This window comes from Leuciscus leuciscus (genome assembly GCF_965113295.1).
Source record: "Leuciscus leuciscus genome assembly, chromosome: 18".
Lineage (NCBI taxonomy): Eukaryota > Metazoa > Chordata > Actinopteri > Cypriniformes > Leuciscidae > Leuciscus > Leuciscus leuciscus.
In genome coordinates, this window is record NC_138742.1 from 14,118,616 (window position 1) to 14,132,510 (window position 13,895).

Sequence of the window (13,895 nt, forward strand, 5' to 3'; positions counted from 1 at the left end):
TTAATTGGCACATTTAACACACCAACAACTTCCTGCACTACAAAGAATGCAGGTCTACCTGGCTAAAGGTGTGATCAAAGGCTTTAGATATACAAAGAATGTGCACTCATATTATTATGAATGGGAGAAAGTAAAGCACGCAATATGGCAGAATAGTCCCGCCCTATAAATAAAAGATCAAATAACTGATTGGTAAAATAATCGCCTCACTGCAGCTGCCGTTAGAAAGCTCCGGTTGCCATTTAATAATCATAATCATAATCATAATAATAACAAGTTTTATATATAAAGCACATGTTCAAGGTTGCTGTACAAGGAGACAAAATAAACACAGCATCAAACATAAGTATGCATCACATAGTACATATACACATACACATACAAATATACAGTAACAACAGCAGAACACTAAACAGCAGGGTTGGAAATACTGTAAGAAAAAATTAGATTTGAATGAGGATATAGTAGAAGTGTCACAAAGAGTTAGAGGAAGAGAGTTCCGGAGCCACGGCACTGAATGATCTACCACCCGTTGTTGAAAGACGAACATGAGGCACCGTAAGCAGTTTTAAGTCAGATGACCGGATAGAGCAAAAAGGTGAATAATAGTGTAGGAGTTCAGATCAAGATGACTGGAGAGGGCAAAGAGCTGAATAATGGTGCAGAAGTTCAGATAAATAATTGGGAGCAACTCCATGAAGACATTTAAAAGTTAACAAGAGAACTTTATACTGAATGCGGACAGGAACAGGTAACCAATGTAGGTTGTAGAACAAAGGGTAATTTGATTAGATTTATTGACTTGATGATTGACTGGCAGCAGAATTTTGAACGTATTGTAGTCTACACTCTCAGAAAAAAAGGTACGAAAGCTGTCACTGGGGCTGTACCTTTTCAAAAGGTACACTTTTGTTCCTTTTAGGTACTAATTTGTTCCTTTTAGGTACTAATTTGTCCCTTGTAGGTACTAATATGTACCATTAAGGTACCAATATGCACCCTTTAGGTACAAAAATGTACCTTTTGAAAAGGTACAGCCCCAGTGACAGCTTTCGTACCTTTTTTTTCTGAGAGTGGATTGTTTTAGCTGGCAGGCAGCCCATAAGACGTGAGTTTTACAGTAGTCAAGGTGAGAGATTATCAAAGCATGAATTATAGTTTCAGTGTTTTAGAGCTTAGTGCCATATTGAACTGTATTGTGGACATTAAAATCTGGTTTTAAAGGGTAACTAAACCCTAAACCAACTTTTTTTAGTTAATGATCTGTAAGAATGGGGCTTTATTAGTGCTGTTCATTGATTCAAGTAGTTTTTTTGACATTTGTGTTTAAAGTGTTTTAATTTTACAAAATATGGTGTAAAAACGTCTGAGTGCTGCCCTCTTCAGGTTGAACACTGGCTACTGCAGTTGAATTTTCCTATTGGAAGTTGTGGTACCCTCTGACATCAGAGGGTACCAGCTAACCACGCCCTTGCCTGCAGAGAGATACGTCACAGATGCACGCCCCCTCTCCACTGGGCTCTGCCTACTTTTCCAGCATTTTTCAAATATTGCCAGTGGGTGGAGTCAGGCTCTGACCAGGGGTTTAGTTACCCTTTAAGTCCAGAGGAAGAGCAGAGACGGAGCAAGCTGATATTATGTAAATTTGCAAGTCATCGATGACATTTTAATGTTATATTGTTGGTTCATTGATCAAGTGTTGGTATTGCCATGCTTGTTTCCCTATAACACATCTGACGAGAGACTAATCAGTGATCCAGCGTGATAGGCTGGTTAGGAAAAAGGTGGAGACTGTTGCCCTTTAAGACCGTGTTTGAGAGACCGAGAGGTGTGTCGTTTGTGACTGCATCAGTCACGTGGAAATCGACGTTCTGTAGAGCGGTGGTGCGCAGGCACTGGCGTCTGAGAAGGAACTCAGAGTGGCAGTGACAACCTATAGAAGGCCAAAAGGGCCAAAACGTGTGAAACTGTCGTCGTCATTTACGTAAATTGCGCGTTAACGCGTAAATTCCGTGTTAACACGACAGTTTCACACGTTTTGGCCTTCCATAGTTTGGTGCTCTTGCTCAAACACACAGAACCTAACTTTAACATTGACAATGGCAAACATTGCCATTTTACAATGGATATTCAAATGTGAAATCATACAATGAATATAGGACCAACAATTATTAAAATATATTTTAATATTACGACACAGAACAAGAGATTATGCTATATTCTCGCCAAAATGTTGGATAGATTTGGAGTGCTATTACACTCATGATCTATCTATTCAGTTTCCTGCAAGTTACCCTTCCGTCAATGTCGTTGGCTTATGATGGCTGATGAGGTAAGCTTGGGTCACTCTATCATGAATAATTAAAATAAAATAAAGGTGTTGTCACGTTGACACTGCCTGTCGTAACTGTTTGTAATCATTCGCATGACTATTATTGTGGTGATGCACACCTTCTTTAAATTGTATTTATTCATGAGATTGTGAACGAGCGCTTACCTAATGGATACGATGAGCCTACGTCACCTGGCATCTTCATGGGTGCGTGCCCGTGATGCGCATCGTATAGTAAATACAGAGATGGGAATCCATAACATCATTCTTTCCAAATTATATTGTACTTCTTTCCAGCTAGGTAACAGTGAAAACTAACAGCACACAACATAGCTTACTTTCGGTTGTAATAAACACTGTTAAACATATTACGGTGGGTTGTATACGTTGAAAATAGTTATTTTTAACATTATTTAGCCTTAGTTTGTCATTAGCGCGACAGCCTGCCATTATATGCAATAAATCAAATACCGTTGCAGTTGGAATCAATAAGAGTTGATGAGTTATGAATTATATCTTCGACTTACATATTTGGTCATTTAACCCCCCTGTGATATGGCTAACAGTGAGTTATAGCTATGTTACATTTGGCTAAGTGTATGTCGTATGTCTTAGGCTAATTGATATCGATTATTTAATTATCTTATGTAAAAAATAATAATAATTATGACAAAATGACAAATTATAGAAATTGGATGCAGTTATTATAAACTTCATTATAAACTGAATAACACAATAAATAGCCTAAGTATAGACAGACCGACCGACCGGTCCGACCGACCGACCCTTATGAATATAGGCTAAACCACAATAGTAAAATAATAATACAGGGTTTTACAGTGCAGTGAGAGTGCGCGCGTGACCTCTCTCTGTCTCTGTCTCTGTCTCTGTCTCTGTCTCTCTCTATTAGAGACTAAATATAGGACACCTCGGCTTCCAGCAAAATGTGCCGATCCGCAGTGCAGGAAATCGTGTTGCAGTTCAGGGTATTAGGCGGCTGATGATCTAGCCTGGCTGCAGTAGCCTACTTAAATGTTATGACAAAATATCCTCTATTTTATTATTATTATTATCATATTTATTATTATTATGCTGGTATATTGCTAGCTAATACATGGCTAATTTATTTAGATAAGATTGATATTTCACGAAATAAAACAAACTAATTAGGCTATAATCTTTGGGCGACAGTGCAAAACCCTGAATCATTCAATTTTCACATTCATTAGAATTTCAATTTCGTACATATCCTAACACAACAGATCCATTTATGAATTAATTTTGATTCAGGTGGTGGCTGCATTGTTTCCGATTCGTGTGATTCAAACATTTCCAATAACTCTAGTCCAAAAGTCAAACTGTATTGAAAAAATATTAATGTCATATTTTACAAAATTCACAACATGTTTTTATCTACCGACATATTCTACTTCAATCCATATTTGTTGGCATTTATACTTTCAAAAACAAAATTTTCACTGTGCTTTGCTTTCTCTATCTAGACACAAAGTGAGGCACGCACCTTCGGCGGCGGTCTATAGCTCTTCCAAATTACTTTAAAAGGGGAAGGTAATATAGCATAAAATAAACTAGTAGCCTAAACAACGACTCTACTTAGAGTTAATTTATTCAGGACAACGGATAGCCTAAACAAAATCCAATGACATTGGATAAGCTTGGTTAGGATAACCTATACTAACAATGATGAATCTAACATAAGGTAGCCTACAACAACTAGGCTATGAGAAACATCATTCGTAAAGCATAACAAAACAAACATAACACAGAACTTAAAGACGCTGGCTGGATCGCAGTCTATCTCTCTTCTTCTCCTCATTGGCGTCTTATAGCTGAACAACAAGCTAACTCTCAAACTCTGAAGAGAGCTGTGTGCTCATAGAGGCAGAGCGACGCCCGAGTAAACAAGGGAGGGAAACCATCTAAACCACCGACCGTAGCTGTAGGCTATTACAAAAAGATGTAGTGTGAGGTGTAGTGTGTGTTTTGTAATATATGTATTAACTTCGACAAACACTGCAAAACAATGCCAAAAAAATCTCAGATTCATAAGGCTTCATGGTGTTATCAGAAGGGGCTCTCTAACAAATAATGCATAGTGGTTAAATTATAAAAAGATGCTTTAGAAATATGAGCATATTATTTAATTAATTACATTAATGTTACTTTTACGACAGCTAAGTGTTCAGGCAATTATGTGGCCTCAATTAAATCGGCAATCAGATTAGAATGTGATCGGGCTTACCATCAGCTGTTTCCATGTGGCTGCAAAATCATGTAAAACACTATGGGCATATTTGGAATCAGTGTACATCGTAACCCGATTGGCTTTTGATCATTTACATGCTCTAGTTAATGCAGCTAATTCAGATGCCTGACTTGCAGAATTATAAGGAAGAGGAAGTAGAGGATTCATTCTGCTCAGGCTCTGGTGTGAGGAAGTCGCTGCGGCTCAGTCAAGAGCATGAGAGTCGAGGGGAAAGAGACAAATGTTAGATTCAGAGAAAACAAATCCAGGCCCATTTCGTGCATCAAATCTCATCCTAGCAAATTTAATGGACTGTTCAATATTATTGTGAAATGGTGTGTCAGTCAAAAATCAGGCTTCCCACAGACTGAGTGGTTTTAGCAGACACTGGTCCACAGTAATTATAATTTCTGGGTTTATTTTTACTTTGTACATATTGATTTTGCTTTGAAATTTCGTCTGAATACGTACATGGCTTGGTCTTGATCGGAGTGGATTTCGAGAACTCGCCTGCTGCTTCCAAGTCTCTCACATGTGTGCAGAATTCATTGACTAATTCATGTAAATTGTGAGTAATACAGATTAATTGGGCTTGCATGTTATTCATGTTGTGTAAACGGGTGTTTATAAAAAAAATGGTGACTGCCATTCAAAGGCAACTTTGATTCTTCTTCCTATGCTCGTTTAAATAGAGTAAGAAAGGTACTAGGTGTGTCTTTACTTGTCTATTTTGTATTGGCAGCATGGGAGATGTCTCATCTTAGACATGCACCTTTTTTTTAAGCAGCACGTTTGGCTCGTCGAAAAAATCATTGACATGGCTCTGATCTTCCCATTTACATGTATTTGGGTAATCAGCGGTACTCCAGTTTCCCAATTTGTCATTTTGCTGATTAAGAGTTGGGCACTCATAGATCAGATATTCTTCGGTCACGTCGTCGCCTAAAGAACGGAGTAAAATAGTACGAAATTCGGGCCCAGTCAGTTAAGCGTAACGAGTTTGACTGCGCAGAGTTTGTACAAATTTATGTATGGCAATGAAGAACAAATCAAATTTATGGTCTCGATCTACACAAAATATTTCTTGGTTTAAGGGTTTTATGCACTCTTTTTGGTATAAAGAGATCTCTTAAACTTTCAAAATTCATATTGCCATCGTCAACAATTTCAATTTGACAAATAATCAATACAAATTAATGTGTGTTCTAAACATCTGGAGGATTACAGGGAACCCTTAATCATCTCCCTTTTACAGGTGGAAAACCTTCGATAAATACTACGCCTACATATATATTACTGCTATTTCTTGTAATAACCCTTTCTATGGTAGGTTATATTTATCAGGATAAATACTAAATCTAAAGGTACATTTAGGTACATAACCTTGGTATCGATGATTATTGACTTTTTTAATACACTTTTTTTCGTAGAAAAGTTTGAATTTAAACCACTGTTTTGTTTTTTTAATTTTGCAGCAAATTAGCTCTATGAAATATTAATAATCAATAATAACTTGTTATAATTGATTATGAATATTTGGATCAGTTAATATAATTAACTTAATGTCGTAAATTAATATTACAATCAATAAACCTGTGCAAGAGCCAATGAGAAGATTTCCCTTTGGAGGGAAATTTTACTTTACGACCCATTGTTCAAGCAGGCCTTTGAACATGTAATTTGATTGGATGTTTAACACAAGAATCTTTAAGATGCTTATACTACTAATGCGTCACAAAGTTAGCAAAATGTAATGTAAATGAACAAATGGGAAACGAAGATTGGAGTTTATAGAGACCAAACATGCCACACATATGATTTTGGTTAACCATAGTATCCAAAGTCTGAAACATTAACCCAATAGAGTTTACAAGAATACATAAACCAAACCACATAAAAGGAAAATCATGAGATTTTTTTTTTTACATTTTTTTAGAAAAACTAACGCCTATCTTGTGTACCTAATATTTATCCAAATGAGTCAATATTAAATAAAATCACAAGAATTGAATTGAAATCGTGAAATTTGTGTCAAGCAATAAAAAAAAAACATAGCTTACCAGAAATTGTACCATGTAAACATTGTAACATGTTGTCACTAAATCTAATAAAATTCAGTTTAGGTACTAAAATGTTTTGTCAATCACAATACACTTATGACCCCCCAGTTCCTGACTTCCAAAAAGTTAATTTCCTCCCCTGAGCTTTTTACTTCCCTTTCCCTTTACATAAGAGTTGTTAGTAGTAGTAATTTGAGAACTTTCTGGGGTAAGTTGCATATAAACATATAACTGCTAAGTGTGTCTTAACAACTAGTCTTTTTAGCCCTAATGAATTGCTAGTTGCAGACACATCGTAGAAAGCATATTTCTCTGATGTGAACAGCTATTTTAGACACAATGGCTTTGTTAACTTCACTCTGGTGAGATCTTATCGCCTCTGTTTCAAAACACAAAAAGCATAATCTCATACGAACAGTTGCAGATATAAAGTAAGGTCACCAAATTCGACGAGGCTGCATTAGATGTTACCGAAATATGTTACCCCCTTATATTTTATACAATATGACTGTTAAACAAATTCAATCTGGTTATGTCTGAACTACTTTATTTTATTTCCTAGAAAACATTTTGCTCTGATGTGAACAGCTGCGGATTTACAGCGATGTCAGCAAATAGTGTGTTCTAGCATGAACACATACTGAACAGTGACCTTTCAACTTTATCTAGATCACTGATAACGGCACAAAAGACGGTTTTTAAGAATTCCATAAAGATTCCCATAATGGAAACTTGTGAAAACCCCATGCAGAGGTGGACAAAGTACACAACTTCCTTACTTGAGTGAAAGTACAGATACTACTGGTTAAATATTACTCCCGAACAAGTAAAAGTTGTAAAGACCGATTTTTACTTAAAGGAGAACTTGGTAACTTTTTTAACTTAATAAAACTGTCTAGAAATCATTTGGATGGTTAAACAACCTGTTCTGGTGATATTGGTGACTTTCCCCGCTCCCCCCAGCGTTCCCAGGCGGAAAACCAACCTTGCAACTTGCAACACTACCGTCCCGGCAAGTTAGAAATTGGAAGTCTCGTGATAAGCGAGAACTAGAACGAGAACGAGCGCGAAACACAAATTGCTTTACGGCAATTCGACATAAACACACACGCATGTATGACGTATTACCAGATTACCCACCTCGGTAGACATAGCTCCACGCGATACAGTTGGCTTGCTCCGATCAAAACAAACGCACATGAGCAGCGGTAGAGAGGGGGAGGAGGCCGCCTCAAATGAGTTTTTTACGACTGTGTTGTGAAATATACGCCCCCCCACAGCTGTAGGGGGAGCTCGTGGGGAAAACATGCGACAACAAAAGGGAAAATCAGCGAAGAAGTGACAAGAGTTCGCTAGAGTTACCGAGTTCTCCTTTAAGTAAAAGTACAGGAGTACTTGTTTTTAAAAGTACTTAAGTATCAAAAGTAACTTTCAATGCATTGTTTTATTATTGTTGCATTGTTGTGTGTAATACTTACAGTACCTTATGCCTCTGAATCTATGCCTGCATACCTACCCTCATATCACTATCAAATTTATTTCTAGAACACAGTTCCAGTAGTGGGATTGAATGTGTGTTTTTTGCTTTTAGTATGAATATGTTAGCCATACTGTTATCTATAAGCTAGTGTGCACCAAAACAATGACAAAATTCGCATTTAGAAGACCAAACCCAACGTTGAAAATGAAAATCAGGTTGATGTCAGAATCCAACGGCAGATTGACATTAATCTCCAACGTTGGACAGACGTTGTATTGTGGTTAAATGAAAATCGGGTTGACATCAGAAACTGTGAAATAAAACAGTTTATATCGTTGTTATAGGTACACACTAAAAAAAAATGGTTCTTCAGCGGTTCTTCAGGGGTTCTTTGCGGTGGTTAAGGTGCTATATAGCACCACTACCATTTAAAGAACCTGTTAAGCCCAGTTTGGTTCTTCAGCGGTTCTTTAGCGGTTCTTTGGGGTGGTTAAGGTGCTATATGGCAACATTACCATACAAAAAACCTGTTAAGCACCTACAGTTATTTAAAGGAACACTCCACCGTTTTTTGAAATAGGGCTTATTCACCTTCTTTCCCACATTTAGATAGGTGGGCAAATGCATTTTTGTCTCAGTGCATGCATTGTTTTAGTTTGACAGGGTCGGCGTGAGCTTAGCTTAGCTTAATGAATGGAATCCTTTGTTGCCAGCTAGCATGTAAATAAAAGTGATAAAAAAAATAAAAAAAAACCCTACCTAATTACTTCTTGTGGCCTGCGTATTCACAACAAGCACAAATAGCGATGCAGATTAACACTAGGCGATTTCCTAGGCAGATATTGACTTATATATTAAGGACTATATTAGGGGGAAGCACAGGCGAAGCACTGCTACTTGGGCGTGATATCTCTGCGCCCAAGTAGCAGTGCTTCGCCTGTGCTTCCCCCTAATATAGTCCCAAGTCAAAATCTGCATAGGAAATCGCCTAGTGTTAATCTGCATCGCTATTTGTACTTGTTGTGAATACGCGGGCCACAAGAAGTAATTAGGTGGTTTTTTTTATTTTTTATATCACTTTTATTCAGGACATGCTAGCTGGCAACAAAGGATTCCATTCATTATGCTAAGCTAAGCTAGCGCCAACCCTGTCAAACTAAAACAATGCATGCACTGAGACAAAAATGCATTTTCCCACCTATCTAAATGTAGGAAAGAAGGTGAATAAGCCCTATTTCAAAAAACGGTGGAGTGTTCCTTTAAAGGCTCTCTTAGTTTAGTTGGTGATAGGATTAGAAAACCGACATTAAAATATAGTGATTTTCCTGAATACAAGTCCCGCCTATATATGTTCCAGGGCTCCCACACAAGACTTTTTGACCACAGAAAAAATTTGTGTGGATGTGAAGTCAGATATATAGCCTACTGAAATTATGTCACAAACTTCAATAAAAAGCTATATTCATATATTAACTGCTTTTTGTCATTTGTGTAGGCCTAGTCAAATAATTAGGCTAAACAAATGAGTGACGAGAGAAGTTATGTTTAAAAACGTGCTTAAATTTATACTTACACAATTTGAAAATGTGTCAAGAACTTGTTGAATTCTGTCATTTTGAAAGTAAAAAAAAATAAATCATAATAAATAAATATATAATTAAATAAAAACGTACGCGCCGATTAGTGTGCACTGTGCATGTCAGGTGCACGTGAGCGAGCGCGAGCGCCGCATTCCTCAAAGAAAATTAAGTGCCATATAGTACCAAAAGAGGTTCCCCTATTATTACGAGCCAAAGAACCACTGTTGGGTACTGTTGAGCACCATTTTTGTTGAAGCAATTATAAACAACCAAGGTGCTATATGGCACCTCTTATGGTTCTACATAGCACCATTTGACAAAGGTGCTGTATAGCACCTTTAAAGATAGGTGCTATATGGCACTTAAAGTGGTTCCCCTATGATTACAAGCCAATGAACCACTTTTAGTGCTATTTAGCACCATTTTTGTTTAGAGTGTAATGTGTCTTTAGTCCATTAGGTGGCGACTGAGTGTTTGCTAGGAGTTAAGTTGGAGACATCCAAAGAAGAACGCTAGTCTGCAGTTTTTCTAAGAGTAGTCACATTGTGTGTTTGATGTAAGTTACGGTCAAAAGCTTAATGTTAATAAAGCTCAAACTTTGAGAAACCAAGTTGCTTTATTGCAACATTACAGAAACCAACATCAGTCGGTTTCTGACGTCAATTCGACTTTCATTTCCAGCCACAATGCAACCCCTGCAAAAACGCAACCCCTGCGGGTCCCTGCAACCAAAATCATCCCCTGACTGACATTACTACTTTCTTACATATACATATGCAAGACTTGCTCACCTCTTCATCACAACTTTACAATGATGCTATTCAAAGTAAATCCTGTTTTCTTTTCAAGAACAGTTTTTACTTTTTGGAGTAAGTAGCAATGAACATGAAATTAGACAATTATTTTTTTATGTGCTGACCAATTTATTGACCAAATGCAAAGAGAAACAGATTATTTTGTGCATGATAGGCTGCATTGAGATCTCTGTGATCACATTCAAACCCTATGTGGATTTCTGTCAGTCTCAAGATTTGTTGAGGATTCAAGAAATAGAGCAGCAGTAAATACATTGGAGTCCTTATATGGATGTCTAAATGTAGTGCGGACTGCTTATGAATCCAGATAAAGAATCAGGTCTGAGAAAAGATATGTCCTGTTGCACACACAGAAGAGGCTGTTTTTCTGGTGGCACATATCATTTTTATTTCTGTCACACACTGTACAATCTGCAAATTCAACAAAGACAATAAATTTGTTTTTGTTTCACAGTGTTGAAATAGCTGGCAGTGTGACTTCTTCATATCAAAAAGTGAAAGGCTCTTTCAATAAACTCACATTACATATGTATCTGATACTGTATAGTCACAGAAAATGAAATAGTGTATTCCAGCAAATAAAACAATACTGACAGTAACATTCTCCTTTCACATACATACAATTTCTACTCTCACACACATACATTCTCCTTTCACATACATACATTTCCACTCTCACACACATACATTCCTACTCTCACACACATACATTCTCCTTTCACATACATACAATTTCTACTCTCACACACATACATTCTCCTTACACATACATAGCCTACATTTCTACTCTCACACACACACATACATTCTCCTTTCACATACATACATTTCCACTCTCACACACATACATTCCTACTCTCACACACATACATTCTCCTTTCACATACATACAATTTCTACTCTCACACACATACATTCTCCTTTCACATACATAGCCTACATTTCTACTCTCACACACACACATACATTCTCCTTTCACATACATACATTTCCACTCTCACACACATACATTCCTACTCTCACACACATACATTCTCCTTTCACATACATACATTTCCACTCTCACATACATACATTCACCTTTCACATACATACATTTCTACTCTCACACACACATACATTCTCCTTTCACATAGGCTACATACATTTCTACTCTCACACACTATACTTTCTCTCACACATACATGCATTATTCTCTTACATACATATATTTTTTTCAGACATACATTATTTATAATAATAAATGCATACTTTGAATACATTTGCATAAGAGTAAAATGTATATATGTGAAAGGAGAATGTTACATATATATATATATATATATCTTGTTGGGAATACTGTTGTGCAATTATCATGAATGTACTTTCAATAATCTGACTGACATAAACTTCTTCCTGGGTTTGTGAGGTGGGGGGAGCAGTCAGAGAAGTGACGGGATACACTGCCACCTATCGACACATCATCTCCACGGACGCAGGTGATGAAGAGGGAGACTGCTTACACATAAGGACAGGATTCCACCACACCATCGAGGGATATTCTAATTGTGTTGTTGCAGATGCTGTCATAAATTTTTTCATGGCTCGCACAGAAAAGATACGAGAAGTAGGCTTTGACCCTCGTCTGGATAGAGTTGGCCATTTAGGTAAGAGGTCTAATGCAAAGTAGATCATGCATGCATGTGGCAATGTTTTAGAATTACCCTGACGGTTTTGTTCTTTCTTCAGCATTTTTTATTGATGGGCTTGGCTCCCTTCATGTGGGCTCCTGTGATGATGTTATTGTCAGTCATGCATCGAAGATCAAGGCGATGTTGCCATGGGGACAGTCTGAGACTGACAAAGCCTATTCCAAGTTCCGTTATCATTCCTCTGAAGATTCCACCTCTATGAATGAATATGATCTTTATTATCTCAAGAATAATTTTAAATGTGTCACTAGCGACTAAATGGTCTGTGAACACATTCATGGTAAAGAGCCGACAAGCCTTTTTCAAACAAAACGGCAGGATGAATGGACACGAAGAAGATTAGGATAAGCTGAACAAAATGACCCCAGAACAAAACGAATTTTTTCTTCACATTTTATGAATGGCTGTGCTCTCTTTAATTTGGTCATTTTGCAATTATCAACATTCGTGAGATCTGTTATACTAATTCTGTCTTATTTGAAAAATAGTGATCTGTGACACTGTATTATGCTGAGTATTAAAGGTTTCTGTGTCTATTTATCAATGAGGGGTTTGTGGGAACATAAATATAGAGTAAAAAAATATACTTTTTATTTTGAAGAGGAAAATATAAAATGAGACCCTTAGGTAAGATTGCTCCCCAGAAGTGGCATGTTTTTATGTGTTATTTTTTATTATTATTATTTAATACATATCGAATTATTGAATAATAGCACCACGAATTACAATGAGAAGATGTACAATTTAGACATCTTGGCTGTTCATTAATCCTCTAGTCTACAGCACAGCGTTGCCCTCACGCAACAACGTTTTTTAAGCCCCATGTTCAGCACGTGTTTCTTTAAATAACCAAGTAGTATGGTCAAAACAGTATCAAAGAACAGTCCAATAAGGTGTGGTAGTCACAATCAAGCACCATTTGAAAGCAGGACTTCCTATTCTGACACATGGTCACACCACAGGAGCACATGGTGTGAGAAGGCAGCAAGATTATTTGCTTTAGTCATCTTATTTAAAATGACATGAACTGTACATAAAAATGTGTGTGTGTGACTGTGTATGAAGGTGTAGTGAAGCCTTATGAAGGTTTTTTTTTATTTTGCATGCATGGTCAGAAATTCAGTTTCTGAAGGGGTAATTTTCGAGGATGTCTTTGTTGACAATGTGTTTGGAAGTACACATCACATATTAGTGCACAATATATGCTCTAAATATAGTTGTATTTATTAATTTTGTATTCTTGACATTTTTGAAAAAGTTTTGTATTGCTCTCTGACCATTGTCAAAAAAGATTTATTTTTCAATAAAATGTTCCCAAATGAACCAAGAAATGATGTACCATCAAAATGTGTGCAGTAGAGGGTTCAAATTCATTAAACTAGTTTATTATTGCTATTATGATATAACCTACCTTCAATTAAAATATGGATGGATAAATATGTATATATTTATATGGCTGTATATGAGTCATATAATACATTTACTTTTTAGATGAAATTCTTTTAGGCCTACTGGGATCCTCCCTGGTTTATTTTCGTAAATTTATAATATATTTTAGAACGAAAGTTTTTGGTGAATCATGATTTGTTCGTGAAAACGTTTTTGCTTAGGCAATGAATGAGACCCATTGTTCTTAAGGGGGACATCTTCCTCAATTAGCTGTATTTTTAA

General features: G+C 36.7%; 1 protein-coding gene and 2 long non-coding RNA genes across 3 annotated transcripts in view; 2 read left to right on the plus strand and 1 right to left on the minus strand.

Moving 5' to 3' along the window:
* Positions 1–13,547, plus strand: part of b4galnt1a (beta-1,4-N-acetyl-galactosaminyl transferase 1a) — a 29,721-nt gene extending 16,174 nt beyond the window's left edge. Inside the window, exons 10-11 of the mRNA XM_082144905.1 lie at positions 11,942–12,179; positions 12,262–13,547. Of these exons, the coding sequence (XP_082001031.1) occupies positions 11,942–12,179; positions 12,262–12,482 (459 nt within the window). The 3' untranslated portion in view covers positions 12,483–13,547. The remainder of the gene's footprint in view (positions 1–11,941; positions 12,180–12,261) is intronic.
* LOC309480476 lies at positions 1,083–6,650 on the plus strand. Its single transcript, XR_014199656.1, has 2 exons — positions 1,083–3,163; positions 4,147–6,650. It is a non-coding gene; the product is annotated as an uncharacterized lncRNA (long non-coding RNA).
* On the minus strand, positions 10,330–11,935 carry LOC309480467. The gene is made up of 3 exons (XR_014199646.1): positions 11,482–11,935; positions 11,327–11,432; positions 10,330–11,273 (listed from the first exon to the last, which is right to left on the minus strand). It is a non-coding gene; the product is annotated as an uncharacterized lncRNA (long non-coding RNA).
* Positions 13,548–13,895: the final 348 nt, after the last annotated feature.